We start from the raw sequence: 20481 nt of genomic DNA on the forward strand, positions 1-20481 counted from the left end.
TATTTCTTTAGGGATTAATTTTAAGGCTGGGAAAAGATGTTTTAGCCCAGCCCATAATGATTGTATCTGCACTGTGGGTAGTGATATCCTCTGGTCTCAGTGTTAGATTTCTTCTCATTTAATATCTTAAGGCCAGATTGTGCTTCTTGTAAACAAGATGAGGGAGATGGCAGTGTCTTTGCTCATCTTTGCTCCATTGTGCATCTACATAGGGGCCAGTGCAGGGGTTTGCTCTTCCTAAGCAAAGTGAGGATGAGATGGGTAACACAAGTCTTTGCTTTGTTCAGAAATTGTTCTTTACTCTGAACCAGTGAATTGCTGAAGTGTAAAAGTGGCTCATGTCAGTCAGAAACCATAGGATTATAAAAAATCCATATATGTGTGGAAGAGGGGTGCTGCAGGACAAAAATTGATCAAGGGAAGGTTTGGAGCTGCTTGGGGAAAACATTTTAAAGAAGGTGGGAAAGGGTATGAGCCCTTCTGATGTTGGTGGCTAGTTCATACAACGTGTTTGCTGATGCATTAATATGCCAGAAGGCTCCCGCTGAGTTTGGGGGAAACATCATAAGCCTGCTGTAATTCTGAAAGTTTATTTAGACCACGGTTCTTTTTTACTTTTGTTACAGCTTCTGGTTCTTTTTGTTCTCTACCCATTTCTCCACTGGCCCAGTTCCTCTTCTGAAGCAGCTTTAATCTTTTTCAGTTCAGACACCTGCAGTCTGGTATTTCAGATTCCACACGTGCCTTTTGGTGTTCAGCAAGCAGGAAAATTATACAGTGTATGAGAGATGAGTCCAGGAATAAAATACCCTTAAATGAACACCATTGTTATTTTTTCATATACTGATTTATTTTGTGATTAAACATTTGCAATTTTGCATGTGTAGATTTATAAGTACATTGGTTACCTCACAAACTTATCTTTTTGAAGAGTTTGTAGCAGAGATGACTTCCAGCCATGTAGTTCAGATTCAGGTGTAGATTCCAAATGCTCCAGGGGTTTGGTTTGGTCCCTATAAAGAGAGGAATAATTTTCAAAATACGATTTAGAAATACCAGCTAGGGTTTCATACACACACACCCTCAAATTCAAAGGACATTTGCATCTGGGGTTCTATGGCTCTGAATAATTTTTTAGGGGAAAGAAAGGAAATGTCTGGTGGAGCAGGTTCACCCCTGAATATACAGCATACACATACATGTAATTTTGTACAATATGGTGAATTCAAGTGGGCAAAGCTTTTTCTATTCAAAGAGGCTCTAAATGATCTTAGGCAAGGATTGCTGTTACCTAACAGCAAGGAAATCCTCCTGTCCTTCCCCCTCCACCCTACGTAGCCCCCCTTCAGTGTCAATGCTGCTTTTGGACTAGATTGTGGCTTATGCTATGCAGTCATGCACAAGAGTAAGGGGGTGTAAAAAGCATCCCTTACTCCCCTGTGCTGGCTACCAGAATTGTTGTTAGCAATGCAGGTGGGAAAGCAGCGTTGCAGGGTCACTAGTCTCCCTCCTGCACGTGTGTGTGGAGTCGGTGGGCAGGGTTAGGAAGTGCCTACTCTAATGCACCAGCCAGCACAGCTATGCCAGGTATATGGCTGGTACAGATTACTTCCCTTCTCCACACACACAGCAAGCACCACCAAGTTCCAATCTTGTACCCAGTCTGCTCCAGAGACAGTGCAGCTATGTACTGCCCCTTTATACAGGACTTGTGATAAAGGTGTTATCTAGCCCTTTGTGGTTTTCTAAACAAAACATCCATTTTGGGGTTTATTTGTTTGCTTGTTTTGTTGGTCAAAATTTTGAATTAGATGTTTTCCAGTCTTTAAAATCCCTCTTAGATGCCAATAAATTCATTGTTTGTTGGTGACTCTATTTGTTATGAGCTCATGTGGTATAATAAATGTACTGTGTTCAGATGAAACAAGCCCCATATTGAGTTAGTGTTGTTAGCAATGTACCAAAGAGAACAGAATACATTTTCATCATTTGTTTCTCTTTCTTTTCAGAGGTGTTCATGGTCATTTCAGTGGTAAGCGCCCATGGGCTTTAGGAGATGAGTGCATCGTGGAGCTTATGGCTGATATTGTGGGTATGTGTGAGCCAGAGAGAAAACTGTTTTTGAAAAAGTGTAATTTTTTGTCCGGTGGTGGAGAACCCAGAAACTTTACATCCAAAACTTAATTCTCAGCACTTTGTTTCACAGTAGTCTTTCTGACTGCTCAATACAGAGTACAACTTATTTTAAGATCTATATGTGATTGAGGAGATGAATGTGGACGATAATATATGACCATGAGTATATCCTGAAAGTAATTGCAGTGAGGGCTTCTGGGATCATCATAAACCACTTGCTATTATATATGAAGCCAAAGCCCTTCTTAAAGGGCAGTGAACATCATTTCATTTCTCTTTTAAAGGGAGAGTTGGAGTGAAACAATGATAATTCCTTTGGTTCCAAAGCAAATGATTGTCTAGATGTTTCCTGCTTTTCCTCCTTGTCTTGCCTACATGCTCAGGGTCTGACTGATTGCCATATTTGAGGTTGGTGAGGAATTTCCACCCCCAGGGTAGATTGGCAGAGACTATGGTGATTTTTTTCACCTTCTTCTGCAGCATGGGTCATGGGTCACATGTTGGTTTAAATTAGAGTAAATGGTGGATTCTCTGTAACTTTAATTCTTTAAATCATGGTTTGAAGACTTCAGTACTCATCTTATGGGTCTATTTCAGGAGTGGGTGGGTGAGGTTCAGTTGGCAGCGATGTGTAGGAGTTCAGACTAGATGATCATGATGGTCCCTTCTGGCCTTACAGTCTATGACTCTGTGATCTAGCATGAAACCCTGCCCCATGTTAAGAGTTGTTTACCTCATCAGCATGGGGGCAGAACCAGCTGCCAAAAAAGAATATTTGACTTGCACCTCTTGTGAGCACCAATCCCCTCATTGCACCCCTCTAAAGAATCTGCCAGGCTGAACAATGAATACACCTGATTATTCTAGAGTTAGAGTGGTGGTAGCCATGTTGGTGCCTGGATACTAAAAATACAAGATGGGTGAGGTAATATATTTTATTGTACCAACTTGCTGCTGGTGAAAGACAAGCTTTCAAGCTACACAGAGCTCTTCTTCAGATCTGGTGAAGTTACTCAGTGTCAGAGCTAAATATGAAGTGGAACAGATTTTTTTAGCATTAGTACTTAACAGACATTCTAAGAGACCACTCATGGTGAGTTGCCCTGTTAACACCTTTGCAGTCATAGGACCAAAAAAAATGGGGTTAGCGAGTTACCGGTTGTTGCAATAAACCATAAATCCGGTGCCTGTGTTAACCCCATGATTTTTCATGTCTAACAAAGTTAGGAATCTAAGCTCCCAGGCTTATTTTTTGAAGGTGTTGTGCAGGGTTTTTTTTTGTTTGTTTGTTTTTTTTTGAGATCAAGGACTGAGAAGTCAGATATGGATGGATCATTTTGTGAAAAGTATTCAGCCACGGCTGATATGGTGTTTTTGCCTTATAATTTTTGTATGTGAATTCATTCAAGAGTGTAGTGATAGTTGTTGTTTGGAGGCATTTATTTCACCTGATGAGGTACACCACATGTTGTGATAGGCATATGTAGGGCTCATGGATCTTGAAAGGTGCGTTGTGAGGGATATTGATCATCATCATATTGATCATCATCATAGCGGCAGGTTTTGCATCTGTCATGAGTTGGTCGGTGTGGTTTGTGAGGAGCTTACTTCTGATGATGAGCTTGAAGAGGTTGGAGCATTGTTTGAAGGCCAGTCGAGGGGCTTTAGGAAAGATTTATTTCAGCATGTGGTCCCCATCGAGTATGGGTTGTAACTGTTTAATTGTACTTTGTATGGGTTCCAGTGTGGGGTGATAGATGACAAGGGGTGTGTGTATGTTTGGAGGGGTGGTTTGTTTGTTTGTTTTTTGCTTCTGTATGAAGCAAGTTTTCTCAGGGTATTTGGGAGGCACTTTCCGTAGAGTGATCTGCTTCTCTGGTGAAATGACCTTGTTTGGTGAAGTTAAGTGTGTTTAAGGTTTGTTGGACTTTCTCCTCAGAACACATTCTGTGAATCTGTGTGCCTGGCTTTAGATAACTGGTTTCTAGGTGTGTTTGGGATGGTTAATGGATCTTTGAAAGTAAATGTGGTAATCCATGGGTTTCTTGTATATACTTGTCTGTGGGGTTCCATTGTCGTAGCTGATTGTAGTGTTCAGGAAGGTGACAGTGAGGGAATGTTCTGGAGAGAATTTGATGGATGGTTGATGGTAGTTAGATTTCCACCATAAATTCATGTGGGAATTTAGGTCATCTGTCCAGAGGATGAAAATACCATCAATGTATCTCAGGTATATGACTGGTTTCATGATCCATTTGTCCAGAAACTCTTCCTCAATGTGTCCCATGAAGAGGTTGGCATATTGGGGAACCATCCTAGCACCCCGGCTGTTCCCATGGTTTGGACAAAGTGTGTGTTTTTGAGTGTAAAATTATTATGGGTGATGATGAAAAGTGTTTGGGGTGAATATCTGAGTGTTGTCTTGTAGATATTTGAAGCAGGCAGAAATGCTATCATTGTGAGGAATGTTGGTGTATAGGGAGGTGCCATCCATGATGTCAAGGATTGTGTTCTGAGGGAGGTTGTTAATATCGTAGAGTTTCTGGAGAATGTCAGTTGAGTCCTGGAAGAGGCTGGCCCTCTGTGTGGTGAGTGTGTTGAGGATGGTTTCTATGAGTCCTGATATTTCTTAAGTGAGAGTGACCTGGCCAGATATGATGGCTCTGCCTGGGTTCCCTTGTCTGTATATCTTGGGAAACATGTTGAAGGTCCCTGGGGTGGGTTTGTCGGGGATAAGGTTGTAAAGTTTCTCTTGGAGTTGTTTGGGGAAGGATTTGGTGATATTGTGAAAATTCCTGGGTAAATTCTGATGTGTGTGGGGGGTCTTCTTTGAGTTCTCTATAGTGGATGGTGTCAGAGAGTTTTTGGTTGGAGTCCTCAGTGTACTCATCACAGTTGAGAACTATGATGGCACCCCCTTTGTTTGCTGATATAATGGTTGGATTTCAAGGACTGCACAACCGCCCTCTTGGCAGTGGAGAGATTGTGGTGGATGTGATATTTGTTAAGAATTTCATAGTCAATTTTTTCCCCTGAAGCAATCAATATAATCAAGTGTGTGGTTTTATCCACTGTGGGGTGTCCAATTAGATGATTCTTTTTTCTGATGACTGTCAGTGGGGACACAGTAGTTGTGGTAATGTGGTCATTGTTGTGAAAGAATTCTTTGAGGTGGAGTCAGCAAAAGAATTCTAATTCTCCATGTTAGTTTGGTATCAGGTTCCAGAGCAGAAGTTCAGTCCCTTGGAGATCAAAGATAATTCAACTACAGTTAAGGGTAGTCTTGATAAATTGATTATATGGGGCATTGTTTAGTGTCAATCAAGCACTAGGCTCTGGAAAGAACTGGCTCAGAAAAATAAGACAAAAACACCATATCAAACATGGATGAATACTTTTCACAAAATGAAAAGGAGTACTTGTGGCACCTTTTCTTTTTGCGAATACAGACTAACACGGCTGTTACTCTGAAACCTTTCACAAAATGATCACTCAATATCTGCCCTTTTGGTCTTCATTCTCAAAGGAAACCTATGTAACACCTTCAAAAGATTAGCCTTAGAGCTTATTTTTTAAATTTTGCTAGACACTAAAAATAATGGTCTTAATAAAGACACTGGATTTATGGCTTATTACAACACTCTGTAACCCACTAACCCTCCCTTTTTTGTCCTAGGACTGCAAAGGTGTTAAGAGGCCACTTCACCTTGAATTCTCTTAGAATGGTTACTTATGGTAAACAATCTGTTTCGCCTTGTATTTATCTGACACTGAGTAACTTTCCCAGACCTGAAGAAGCTGTGTAGATCAAAAGCTTATCTCTTTCTCCAACAGAAGTTGGTTCAATAAAAGATATTACATCACCTACCTTGTGTCTCTAATATCCTAGAGGTATAAAAGGCAGCCATAGAGAGTGCTCCTGGAAGCTCAGCAGGCCTACATGCAATGGATTGGGTTTGAGTACGAATTTTCCTTAGTAGCTCCTCTCCAGAGCCACAAATAAATGCTGACATAGATTTTCCACCCTGGCTGCCTTCCAAACTGCTCTGAGGGGAAAAGAAATGGTGTAGGCAGTGTCTCCTCTTGTCCCTTTCTCTCTACAAAGATCACAGAGTTTGCATAGAGTAAGAAAATAAATTGAGATTAGGCTGGAGTTAGCTAGTACCTTTTACCTCAGTTTAGCAAACTGAGGTTAAGGATTGGCCTCAATTTGCTAAACCCACTAAATTGGGGTGAAAGGTGTAAACCTGTGTCTACGCTAGGGAAAAGTCAAGGTTAGATCAGATTAATGCAAGTTAGCTAAACCCAGGGTAGCCAAGACCTTTTCTTACTGTAGAGAATCACATGGTGTGGGAAATCCGGGATCCATACCTGTGGCCAAGGGAAGAATAGTAGGACTCTGGGGTGACTGGAGAGAATGCCTGGAAAGCATTAGAGAATGCTGACCATCCTATTTGACTATTCCTCATATCAGTTCATTTTACGATATTTAAACCTTGTGAAAGAAAGTTTTCATTATTTTATTTTATGAACATATTTACTTCTAGCCATAATGAGGGAAAAAATATTTGTAAATATCAGGTTGTTAAACAAAGCTCCCAGCCAGCTAGGGTTCTGGCAATGGTTACTAGACTTGAGATAATGGGAGGAAATTTAATCATGGGCTCAGTCTTAAAAGGAAAATCACAGGCTGCCATATTTGTTTGGGTTTTTTGTTTAATTTCCCTCACACACTTGTGCAACTGGCTTTCATTCATGTGAATGTTTGGAGAAGAGTTTTTATTTGTGAGACTACAGGTATCTGTTTCTTTACAAACAAATATATTCACTTTCCCAGCAAAAGATTACAAAAAAGATTACATTTATAAAAATCATAATATATTCATGGGAAAGTCACAAAAATATAAATAAAAACCAAGTCTGATCAGTTGTTCAGCATGAATAGTGCAAACAGCTTTAATTGTTTTTCTGTCTAGGATCTAACATTGGCACCCATCAAGAATGCCACATAGTACTGGCTAAGAGAAACAACAATATTTCTGTTTGTGGAGGTGGGTTTTGAAATTAGCACTGAATACAGAGAAGTTAGTGGTCATTCTTATTTCATCTGGCAGTGAGTTCCATAGTTCTGATCTAGGTCCTATGAACGATCTGTCTCCCACAGTCACAAGTTTCTTTCCACTGGTCAACATTTACTGTTCTGGTGCTGGGTAGCTGTTATGGGAGGTTGTGCTCAAGGAGAGACATTTAATCTTTCAGGTAGCTAGCACCAATTCCATTCAGGGCTTTGAAAGTCAGGACAGAGACCTTGAACTGCACATCTGGGTGCTGTGGCCACTTTGTGCCACCTACAAGGGGACAATACATCCCCCTGCATAGAACAACCCTCAGCTACCCAGTGCAGAGATGCTTTGCAATTTCTGCACTGCCTCCGCATAGGCCCTGGCATAGGAGGCACTCCAGGAGGTAGACTGAAGTGGGAGCAGACATAATCAAGGCAGACCTGCACCCTGATTTTTCCACTGCCACAAGCCCTGTATGAGTTATGGCTACAGGAGGTGCAAGTTACAGTAGCTCTGGTGCTGCCCTAGCCTTTATTGTTTGCTGTTTGTTTTACAGTAGCATCTAAGAGCCCCAGTCATAGTTCCCCACTATATTAGATACTGTACAAACACAGAACAAAAGTCCCTGCCCCAAGGAGCTTACAATCTAAGTATAAGACAAGAGACAACAAGTGGATTGTGACGGTCCAACAGTAGTATAAAGAAACAACGAGCCAGTATTAGCCAGCATGTTGGGTTGCGGTCTCGGCCCACCAGCCTGTACCTTGAACCACAACAGCAGACAAAAGGAGAGGTACATGCAGCCTCTGCTCAGACTGTGTGCTAGCCCTGATGCAGGGATGAATCTAGCTGCAACTGTTAATTGCCTGACAGAAAGTAGGGAATTGGAGTGATGTGTTCTGTGTTGCAGATCTGTCAGACTTCTGCATTCTGTATTTCACCATCAAAACAGTGTATTTTAAAGTACTACTTTAACTAAAGAAAATATGCACAGCTCGGAGAGAAGTGTTACGTAGAAATTTAAATCTTTGTGTAGCAGCCATCTCATTTCTACTGTTGCCAATCTCCTTGCTCACCCCTTCTCTTTTAGAGCACTCATAAAACTGTTATAGTGTATCTTACAAATATTTCTTCCAGTCTTTCACCAGAGTCAAAATGTTTTTAAGTTGTTACACCTTTATCCATTTTAAGCAGCATGAACAATGAATAAAGGTCAACACACTATTAACCTGCATTTGTTTTGTTTTCAGTTCTTCAGTGGGCAGGATTCTGTAGCCCTGTTGCACTCTACAGCAGTTAAGGTTCATTATGTACTGAGCTGTAAAATGTGGTCTGAGTTGGAATTTGGCATTAAAATAATCAGCCCAGCAGGATTTTATTTGTGGGAAATTTCCTTAGAACTAGTTTGCAGAATCTAAATGATTATTTCTTTGAAAAGGAGCAAATTAAGGTAATAAGATCTCCCACAAATAATGGATGAATTGTCAGCTATCTAGACTGGTAATGTCTCCATAATATGGACTGATTATTTCAGGCTCTTTTTTTTTCTTTTATGTAACAGTGAAAAAGTGAAGTGAATAAATATGAACAACAACACTGTTAAACTGTCTCCTCCAATGTGGTATTTACAATTAAGCGTTCTCCCCAGCAACATGCAATGCTAAGTATATCAGTGTGTGTCAAGGAGAGAGGAAGGCTGAATTCTGAATTTTTCCTTTAGTAGGTTTAATGTGAAGACATAAACAGAATTTTAACACTGTTTGGTAGTGAATATTTACCATATTATAGAGGAGGAAGAATTGTCATAGCTTATTCTGAGAAGCAGTAAGTATATGTTGTCTAGTGGGATTTATTCAGGAATGGACTAAAGGCTATAAAGATTTTCTTTTGTCCATTTAAAGGTTTATAGCTCTATAACACCTTGCTTATTAAATGTTCACACTTCCTTTTAAAATGAAAGTTACAATGGTGAATATATTGTGAAATGCAGAGTCAAGGTCACTAGATGCCAAAGCTCTTTTCTTTTCTTAAGCCAAATAGCGTAACAGGGAAAATGTAATTTTGGCTTTTCCTACTATACTTTATTAAAACATTACAACCTTGGCAGGATCACCTTCTAATGAAATCAGACTAACTGCATTGCTGCTGTTGTACAATGTGCTCAGGCAGGTCTCTGTTGAGAAAAGACTGAGTACTGAGCAGATTGGTAGTGACTTTGAGCAATAACCTGGTTTCAGGATTGGGGCTTTTAGCCTTTTCCAGTCATTGCACAAAATGCATTTTACTTATTCTGGTGAGACCCAGACTCCTGTTGCCAGGGGTGCTGGAATGATTTTTATAATTGGGGTGCTGAAAGCCATTGAACCAAACTGTAAACACTGTATATAATGGAAACCACTTCAAGCCAGGGGGTGCAGCAGCACCCCCCACACCCTTGGTTCCATCACCTATGCCTGTTGCAGTCACAAGACTGCAGGGGTGGGAAAAAGCTGGCAGTGGTTGCCTAGCACAATCAGAATTATTTCCGATGTTGTAGCAAGGATGGTGTTTTACAAACACTGCTACCTTTCATTAGAGAGAGGATTTATCAAGCAGAATATATAGAGGGTTATTCTGTCTCGGTGATATAGTATAAAGATAGGAGATAGTGATGGCAAATATAGTTTTGTCTCTTGAATGGTCTTTGAGTATAGTAATAGGTTAATTGGATCATACCAGGGTTGTTTTCTTAAATACAATGCAGATTATAAAGGATTCCAATGAATCATAGAATATCAGGGTTGGAAGGGACCTCAGGAGGTCATCTAGTCCAACCCCCTGCTCAAAGCAGAACCAATCCCCATCTAAATCAGCCTAGCCAGGGCTTTGTCAAGCCTGACCTTGAAAACTTCCAAGGAAGAAGATTCCACCACCTCCCTAGGTAACCCATTCCAGTGCTTCACCATCCTCCTAGTGAATTTTTTTTTCTTAACATCCAACCTAAACCTCCCCCACTGCAACTTGAGACCATTACTCCTTGTTCTGTCATCAGCTCCCACTGAAAACAATCTAGATCCATCCTCTTTGCAACCCCCTTTCAGGTAGTTAAAGCAGCTACCAAATCCCCTCATTCTTCTCTTCTGCAGATTAAATAATCCCAGTTCCCTCAGCCTCTCCTCATAAATCATGTGCTCCAGCCCCCTAATAATTTTTGTTGCCCTTCACTGGACTCTGTCCAGTTTTTCCACATCCTTCTTGTAGGGCCCAAAACTGGACACAATGGCTTGGATGAGGCTTGGTGTTTGTGGCCATGAAATTCAATACAAGAAAGCTTTAAATTTTAAATATATAAATTACAAGACAGCAAGACTTATGTGATAAATACAGTGCCATATTTAATTTGGGATATTGGCATGCAGTCAACCATTTTTATTCATGTGTTGAACAGTTCAACAAGACACAGGCAGAGAAAAGGTAGTTTTAGCTCCACTGTGGCCCTAGTTAGAAGGGGCTCTGTGTGCTTATGGAGATGGGGAGACAGGGGCAGGGGACCCATCACTTCATGGTGCCACCCCTTTTTCAGCCCCATGTTTCTATATGGAAACAAAGGATGCAGTTTATATAGCTCTGAGCTGCACTAACTCCCTCTGGCTCCCTCCTGCAGCTGCTATTGAGCAGCCATGTAACAGCATGGCATCTGCAGGAGCATGCTGCCAAGAGAAAGAAAGGGTAGTAGAGAAGTGTAGGTTGGCTGAGGGTGAAGTAGTTTCATACCTATAGATGACCAGGCTTGATGTGCTTGCCCCCAACAAACTTCACGGTGCTTCAAACCTCTGCCCACTGAGTCTGGAAAGTCCATGTGAGAAATTCTTCAGGAGATCTCCTGACTCTTTAGAATCTTGCCACAGTTCCCTCCCTCTCATACAGTGGCAGGTTGAATGACACACAGAAGGAGCAACTGAAGACCTATTTATATTATAAACTCTTCAGGGCAAGGATCATCTAATACTGTGTTTGTACCCTAGCTAGCACAATGGGCTCCCACTCTTCATTGGTCCTTAGGCACTACTGTAATAAATATGGTCAATTAATAACAACAACAACAATAAATCATCCTAGACAGCATAGTGCTTGGCCATTCATCCAGTAGTAGCAAATAAGGCCTACTGCAGGTATGTGATCCCTTATACAGAGGTTTTGGGGCAGTAAATTCATGTCGTTTCCAAACCCACTGGCCATGCAGTCTGGTCTTTCTACTTCAGGCCCATTCACAAGTAGTATTTTTTCCTATACCGGTGCACTTACAATCCTGACAGAACAGTTCTCTGGAGCCCAGCCGATGGCAGAATCATGGTGCAGGGTCCCTCTCCTCTGCTTCTCCTTTTCTGTGTATGTGTTCACTCTCCCCTTCAAGCTTTGGTCCTCTCTTGGTCTTCTGTTCTCCTCAAGCCTACCCCACATCTGTAGAGATTATCAGGCAACTCAGACAAGCCCATCTTCCAGCAAAAGAGACTCGGCAAAGTGCTAATTCATCTCTAGGGTGTACAGATGGTTGTAATTCTTCGCAACAAAAAGACATGAAACCAAAGCCAGGAACTGGTAATTTTTCATGTTAAGCTCTGCCCTGTATAACAGATAGCCCCTTATCCTGCCTAAAACCTCCCCAGCAGCTGATAGGTGTTTGAGAATTGGTTCATAAATAAGCAGTTAGAACAATATTGGAAAAATCCATTAGTTGTGCCTGAGGTTCCTATTAGCTTCCATATATCTATATAGTTATCTCAGAGCTATGTACTCAAAGCTGAATCCAAAAGCTTGGCTGTGGATAATAATTAATTATATTTTGCAAAAATCTTTTTTATTTTTATTAAGGATGCATTTTACCTTGGCATTGTATACTAACCATTTAAAAATAGATGATTTTCCTTAATATATATTTTTGTCTAGAGATATTTGTTTAGAGATGTACTTATGGCAAACAAACACTGTTGTTGAATTTGGCTAAGGTATTAATGATAACAGTAAATCAACTGGTGGTTTGCTGGGAAATGAAGCTACTTCGTTATCTCTTAATGGCTATATCAAACCTGGAAAATACATATTTTTTGTCAACTGACCCAGTGAGTCAGGCAGGAGAACTTTTTATTTCAGTGGGATGACACATCAAACATGTTTGCCGTCTAGTCTTTTGAGAGACATTGACTGAAAACCATGCCTTTGCTTTTTACATCATTTTACCAGACTTTACACAGGGTGAAAAGAGAGAGAAACTTCTGTGTTATTACTTTTCAGGTGCTCAAAAGGAAGAAGTAGCCCTAATGAACGGGCTAACTGTTAATCTGCATCTCCAGATGGTAAATTCATTCTTTTTTTTTCTCCAATATTTAGTACATTTGATATTGTCAAATTAACTTTAGTCCTTATACCTTGAATTTGAAAAGATTTTACTCTTCATTTATGTTAATTAAAATATTTTGTGGAGGTTCCTACAAGGAAGCATGGGACAGTGATCTCGATGCCTTTTTCAAAAGACTTGAGGATCTTGCTGAGTGCTCTGACCTATGTAGTGGTATATACAGCACCTTGCTCAGCCCATAGGAAACACAAAGCACAAAAGCTGGGCAGCAAAGCTTTTTTCCACAAACATTTTAAGGACAAATATGATCTTTTCTCATGTACACTATAAAACAATGACTAAAGGGCAGCATTCGAGACTCTTGTTCAGGAGATATGTGTGCAAATACCTATTTGGTTTTTTTGGAGTTTCCACACACATCTCCAGAGAGACATTTTGATAGCTGCTCTGAGAGTCCTCTCAAAACATCAAAGCTCAAAAAGATTCTCATCTGAGGTATTAATAATTTCCCTACAATTTAAGTAAAAAATGCATGGTATATGGGCTCATCATGTGAAGGACTATAGTATATAAGCCCTACCAAATTCACAGTGCATTTTGGTCAAATTAATGGTCATAGGGTTTTAAAAATAGTAAATTTCATGATTTCAGCTATTTAAATCTGAAATTTCACGGTGTTGTAATTGTCAGAGTCCTCACTCGAAAAGGAGTTGTGGGGGAGGGGGTTGCAGTGATATTGTAGGGGGGTTGCGGTACTGGTATCCTTACTTCTGCACTGCTGCTGGAGGCAGTGCTGCCATCAGAGCTGGGCAGGTGGAGAGCAGCGGCTGCTGGCCGGAAGCCCAGCTCTGAAGGCAGAGCCGCCGCCAGCAGCGGTGCAGAAGTAAGGATGGCCTGGTAAGGTATTGCCACCTTTACTTCAACAGTACTGGGCCCTCATTAAGCAGCCGCCACTCTCCGACCACCCAGCTTTGAATGCAGCATTGCAGGAGTAATGTGGCATGGTATGGTATTGTTACCTTTACTTCTGCACAGCTGCTGGTCATGCTGCCTTCGTAGCTGGGCGCTTGGCCAGCAACCACCACTCTCCGGCTGCCGAGCTCTGAAGGCAGCATAGAAGTAAAGGCAACCCTCCAGCAACTCCCTTTTGGGTTAGGACCCCCAATTTGAGAAACGCTGGTCTCCCCCCTGAAATTTGTATAGTATGGGGTAAAAGCAGACAAAAGACCAGATTTCACTGGCGGGAGACCAGATTTCATGATCCGTGACTCATTTTTCATGGCTGTGAATTTGGTAGGGCCCTAAATATAACACCTGGTAAATAATCTTTTCACTGTTCAGTATGGAATTATAAAGCTGCCTTCATTAGGCTCAGATCACTTCACAGCCCCCCAAGTTCTGTGCTCAGTCCCAGAGCTCCCGCTTTTTCTGGAGCTTGTGAAAGGCATTCTGTCAGTGTGGATCCCACACTACATGAAGGGGTAGAAAGTGGATGGGCCATGGTTAGTGGGTGTGGCTTCAGACAGAGTATAGGTAGGAAATGACATTCAGCTTGGGGCTGTATTATATATTTTGTGGAGCATCACCTTGCAAGTCTCTCTGTCAGGGAGATGCAGGTGATGCAGTGATCCAGAGCTGGTATACAGACACAGTCTCTGCATGAATGGCCCAGGTTTCTCCTGATCGTTTACGTTTGGAGGTAGGCCCTCCAACCTTCATCACAGGAGGATGGCAGCAGCAACACCACCCCCATCATCAGAGGATGATGTGGGAACTTTGCAGAAAGCTCTGCGCTCCCTCTGCAGGCTTTGCTACAGAAGGAAATAATCTGGATCTTGGTGATTGGAGCAGGGGGATGGAAAATCAGGATGACTGTGTTTTATTTCTGTCTGCCAGTAATTTGCTTGTATGACCTCGACCAAATCATGTAGGATGTAATACTGGCCTCACTGAAGTCGGTGGTAATGTTGCCATTATCTTAAAGATGTGGATTTCATCCTTAAATTCTCCATGGCCATACTTACAAATCTGTAAAATGGGTACAATGTTATAAAAGTTTTCTACATCAGAGAGTATTGTAAAGACTAAATATTTTTCAAGTGCTCTGGGATTATTTTGACATGCTCTACATAAATGCAAATTGTTTGTATTTTTCTTAAATTATACATGGGGATCAATTCTTTAGTATTGGTTTAGATAAATGTTTCAACATCTTTTTTTTTTTAACAGTTATCTTTTTTTAGCCCTACTCCAAGTCGCTATAAGATTCTTCTAGAAGCCAAAGCCTTTCCCTCCGACCATGTAAGAAATTCATATTTCACGGTATTTGTATTATTAATCATATACTGGAAAGAGTATCAGTAGCCTGATTTGAATATTTATTAGATAAACTTGTCCAAGTACCATTACAATAAAAATAAAAACTGTCAGATGCTTTTGAGCTTAGCAAGTTTTACAGATTGTAGTTTTATTCCTTTCGTTCAAATAAAAAATGTTACAAGATGAAAAGATTGAATGGGTACATTGATTTATTAGTCTTTTTAAAGACATTGAACAAATTGCTGGCCTAAATCAACTGAAGTTGTAGCTGTTTTATTAATTCATGTTGCTGTTTTACTTTATGGAAACCAAATCAATAGAAAACTCACAACATTAACACTTGTATATCCCCAGACAGAGGTGGAAATGCTTGTTTTTTCGCACTTTAAATTACTAGTTTAAACATAATTTGTGTGCTATGAATGTGTACTATGAAATAGGAGACAATAGTCCATGCATCACAGCTTACAGCAAATAAATCTTTGAGTTTGTGGCCCAGTGCTACTTAATCATCTACTCAGTAAACTCATGGAAATTGATAATTTTTATTAATCTTTAAGGCACAATAAAATGACTCCAAATATCACTCATAGGATTATTTGTAACTCGGATGCATGAACTTCAGATTGCCTTTATTCTAGGCTACAGAGCTCAACAGTTACTTTTGCCTTTGCTCACTATAGCTTCATTTGTGCACACTCTGTGCTTTCTATGTTCCTTTGACACCCCAATAATAAGCTGTACAACTGCCTTCATCTCAGACCACTGTACTATAATTATTAACTGTCTATAGCACAATATTTCTGATTGACTATATGTGACATTGTCCCCCAAACATTATCAATACAGTATCTTTAGTGATAAAATCATTGGCTGAGGTACGCAAAGCTTGGAGATATAGACACTGGGTGGACTTAGTAGTAGTAGTACTATCTGTAGGGCCTATGAGCCCTAGTCATGGACTAGAACCCCATTGTGTGTGTTAGGCGCTGTTCAGTCATAGAACAAAGAACAGTCCCTACTCCAAAGAGCCTTGGCTCACTGAAGTCAATAGGAGTTTTGGCCCATTGAATTTAATGGGGCCGGGATTTCACCCACTAATTTTAATGAAAGATGTGTGTGTAGGTTTGATCTAAAAATCTAAGCCATTTCTTTTAAAATCCGTTTGCTTTGCTAAACTGTAGTGCGTGAAATTCTTTTTTCAGTATGCTGTTGAGTCTCAGCTTCGGCTTCATGGACTTGATGTGGAGAAATGCATGCTCATGGTACAGCCACGCAAGGTTTGTGAGGGATATAAATGTTAGAACTCTGCTCTCCTTGTTAACATTGGCTATATACATGTAGTTAGTTAGCATTGGCTATAAATGTGTAGTTAGTACAAGAATGGAGGTGTTGTCCCCCAAATTCTTTAGCATCTGTTGTCGTTGGTTATGTATATGCATCTCTTCTTATATTTCTACTCATGTGCCTAGAATTTTCAGAAGAACTTATCGATTGCCACTAATTGTCTATTCTGTTGCTTTCCATACATTTCTGACTTTAAGGACCAATATTATCTTTGTTGTCTGGCTTAAATTGCTGGACTTATCTCTTAGGAAGAAAATAATCTTTCAAAACAGTTACTTATAATGTATTTTCTGATTGCCATAACACAATAGGCTCCTAAAAGAATGCAAAATTCAGAAGCATCAGCATGTATCTTCCTTATAGTTTTCTATCTTAAAAGATTGCCATAAAGACAACATACTGTATCTTTATTATCACAACCTAAGGAAAGGGCCTGCTTCAAAAAATATTTAATTTAGATCATGTTGAGAGATTGCATTACGATCCCTTCTCAACATAAGAACTTTGCCACTTAACTATAATATGGATAATGACCATTGGATTCTAAAATCTGAGTAATTTTATGAGGAGAGTGAGGCTACTCCTGAATCCTTGATAGATGTTCAAAGATTGTTAAGATAATAGCAGTTACTTCCAATTTAGCAAATTTTACCCAAACTCATTGCAGTAGCAAATTTAATTTCATTCTGAGTTTTAACTGCCTAGGTGTCCCGAGATAGTGGTGGGTGGTGGCTACTTTGTGGGAAGAAATGTGGGGAGAAGGAGGCAGAAAATCTTGCTACAAAGAATAAAAATTAGATTTTTCTGCTGAAATTTCTTTATATTTAATGACTTAAGGTTTGGGATTTTTTTTGTATTTCTGATTATGACAGACTTGCCGTTTTTTGAAGTATAAATATGGCAGATTTAGAATAGCTTCCTGTGGGAAATGAAGTGTACTAAAACATGAGGGTGAGACCTGATAGACAGCTTTTAATACTTGTGGGTATCACGATTTTCAAATGCCGCATAAAAATCATTATGTATTCTGTTTGCACCAAGATCTTTTTATATTGTACATTAAAACTGTCTGAAATATTAAGAGGGGTGAAAGGAAAACAAATGTTTTTAGGAATCTACCACCTTGAAAATAAGTTGCTAATGATTTTTCATTTTTTGAAGTAACTGACTCAAAGGCTATTTCCTGTCAATTACCTTTGTAGATCATTGTTGTGCTAGGATACGCTTTTGATCTCCCTATGCAGGCAGCACAGCACATAGTAAAATATAGATTATGAAATAAGAAATGACAGTTTCATTACTGCCAGGGTAGATGTAAAACATGTGCTTTAACTTTATTTTAGGGGGAGGAGACCTTGAGAATTGAAGATATCCTTGACATAATTGAGAAGGAAGGGGACTCTGTTGCTGTAATTTTGCTGAGTGGAGTGCAGTACTACACGGGACAGCTGTTTGACATCCCCAGAATAACAAAGGCTGGCCAAGAAAAGGTAGAATTGTTCCAAGACTACTTCTGTAAAATCGGTTTAAAATAATCCTTTCCCCCCTCTATAAACTGGACAGATATGTAACATATAGGGGGTCTATCTAAATCACTCTAAAGATTTATAGGAAATCATAATCGTATTCTTGCATTTCCCGTAGAGTTCTTATAGGGTGGCTTAAAAAAATCTACAGAAAGGCTATTATTCTTTATTAAATTCTGCAGGCCTCTTGCTTAAGAGTTCTGAATGGGGAAGGAAATGATCATCCCAAACTCTTTAAAATAGAGCACTATGTGTTAGACTTCTATATTTAAACAGAATTTAGCTATGTTCTGTCTTCTCATCCACTCACTGGCAGCTGCTATCACAGCATGTTGCCTCCAGTCAGCAGGGCAAGGTGAGTTCCTTGCGGAGTTGACAGCTTCTGACTCAGCTGATCAGTTAACAGGAGACAGGCAGGATACTGAGTATATCACCTTCATGAGATGACTGGTTTTCAATACAATAACTCAGACTTGGAAACTTGCAGCCAGTGTACTAGAGACTTACTGTGAATTTTTTTAACCATCTTGATTGCCTCCGGAATGCAGGGGAAGGTAGAGTCTTAATTAAGTTTTCTTATCAACAAGAGATCAGCACACTCATCAGGAGGCACATTTTTTATTGGATATATCTTATCTGACCTGAGATACTCAAGGAATTAACATACTGGATGTTACTAGATTCCTACAAACCTGCAGTATAGCTGTATCTAAACAGTTAACCCTTTTGAGGCTTCAGCCCTGATCATACCAGGGCTTCCACTACCTTTTGTTGTTATACCTTCTGTCTCTCCTCTGCTGAACCCCTGGGGCACAAATGCAGGTCCATGAGTTAGCTACAGTGACTACGGGATGCAAACATTGAGTGCACCCACTGAACAATCTAATTTTTCTAAATGCAACATAAAGCTGCTTTCCCTTGTGCCAGAAACTTCAAGGGAGGATAGGCAATGGTAACTGCATCTGCCCCCTGCCAGGCTTGAAGCTGGCATTGCACCTCCTTGCACCGGCTTGGGTGAATTTAGGTCCACACATTTTAGAGCCGCATAGTATAAAAACATAATTACTAGATCTATCTTCCTTGAGGATCACCTAGCCTCTTGCTAACTCTAATGAATCAAGCTTCACAACACTGCCTTTTGATTAAAGGAAAGGATAGTCTGATAGAAAGATGATGTAGCCAAATGCTAGGTTACTGTGTCAGTTCATAAAAGAAGGTGATACTGGGGGTGATGAAAGCATTCACTCTCTGGAAAGCTGGAGCTAAGTGCATACACGTGTATATGTGTGCACAGACACAGAGCATGCTCCCTCTCATAAATCTGCCATATTGCTGATGTCTGACATGTCAGACAGCCCAGAAAAATTTATACCAAACTGTAAATTCAGGTAAACTTGCAAGCTTCTAACTTTAGTGCCAGTCTAAAGATGTTCTCCATAGTTTGGACCACATCCACACCTACTGCAAATCAGTATAGCTCCATTAAGAATAGAGAGATATTCTTTTTATACCAGTGGAGAATCAGGCCCTATGTGTTTAGGTTGGCATCTGTTTAACTGTTATATGTTTTCAATATTAGGAAAATGAGTAATACATACTGTACTATGTTTAAGCTTTTCAGGGATTGGTATCTCAGTGTTATCTGAGGCAACTGCTGGTTGGTGACTAGAGAAAAAGTAAACTCTGTAGAGTAGGCAAAGCAAGGTGAAGGTGACTGCCTGTAATGGGTCTTAGACACAGGACAAACTGTAGTCTTCAAATCAGAATGAGAAAAGTTCTTGAGCGGATTGTGGGTGCTCTATGACCTTGGCAAGTCATGTAACCTCTGTCCCAGTTGCCTATCTCTTAATGGAACAGCAATTTACCTAGCTCGTAGGGGTATTTACAAGCGTTAGGATGAAATCCTGTCCTTTCATAAGGTCAGAATTTCACCCTTGGTTTTCGGAAAATCCTCTGATATCCTGTGAAAGGCAATCCAAGTAGTATATTATATGTTAGTATATTATTATTATTAGGAGCTAGAGGTGTGTATAGGAAGGCGTACAAACCACAATGTCCCCATTAGAGCTTATTGGTGCATTTGTGCATAGATATCTAAGTCACATATTTTATTACTTCTATGTGATAGAAATACTTTAGAGGACAATGAATTTCCAGCAATCATCCATCCCATTAGCATCCAGAATTGGAAGCCAAATGCCGTCTCTTCTGTCTGAAAATCTACAAAGCTTTTATGATTCTAAATAAAGGTGGCGTGAGACATGTATCAGTTGGCTCCTCCAGGGATTTTCAAAAGTACCGATGCTCAACTTCCATTGACAGTCAAGTGCTTTAACCCCTTTGATGCAATAATGATCAGGACTTGGGAAGGGTGGATTCAGGATCCTAAATTTACTGAAAATTCATGCAACACAAAGATGCAGTTCTAAACACTATTTATGTGTTGCTGGTCTGGGAGACCTTAAAAGCATGACAAGAAATTTTAGGTTTCAGAGTAGCAGCCATGTTAGTCTGTATCCACAAAAAGAAAACGAGGACTTGTGGTACCTTAGAGACTAACAAATTTATTTGAGCATAAGCTTTCGTGAGCTCCAGCTCACTTCATCGGATGCATTCAGTGGAAAATACAGTGGGGAGATTTATATACACAGAGAACATGAAACAATGGGTGTTACCATACACACTGTAATGAGAGTGATCAGGTAAGGTGAGCTATTACCAGCAGGAGAGAGGGGTGAATGGGGGGGGGACCTTT

At 40.2% G+C, this 20481-nt stretch overlaps 1 protein-coding gene across 10 annotated transcripts in view; it reads left to right on the forward strand.

Moving 5' to 3' along the window:
* Positions 1–20481, forward strand: part of KYNU (kynureninase) — a 90410-nt gene that overhangs the window by 20644 nt on the left and 49285 nt on the right. For 9 of the 10 annotated variants that reach the window (XR_012154227.1, XR_012154228.1, XR_012154230.2 and 6 more), the window contains 5 exons: positions 2010–2092; positions 12471–12532; positions 14764–14835; positions 16059–16133; positions 17544–17690. Coding sequence is in view for 7 of the 10 variants with exons in the window: in XM_073305388.2 (XP_073161489.1) it covers positions 2010–2092; positions 12471–12532; positions 14764–14835; positions 16059–16133; positions 17544–17690 (439 nt within the window). In the remaining 3 variants the exon portion in view is untranslated. The remainder of the gene's footprint in view (positions 1–2009; positions 2093–12470; positions 12533–14763; positions 14836–16058; positions 16134–17543; positions 17691–20481) is intronic. The other variant, XM_073305393.1, reaches the window with a different exon arrangement.

Source organism: Lepidochelys kempii, chromosome 11, assembly GCF_965140285.1.
Source record: "Lepidochelys kempii isolate rLepKem1 chromosome 11, rLepKem1.hap1, whole genome shotgun sequence".
Classification (NCBI taxonomy): Eukaryota; Metazoa; Chordata; order Testudines; family Cheloniidae; genus Lepidochelys; species Lepidochelys kempii.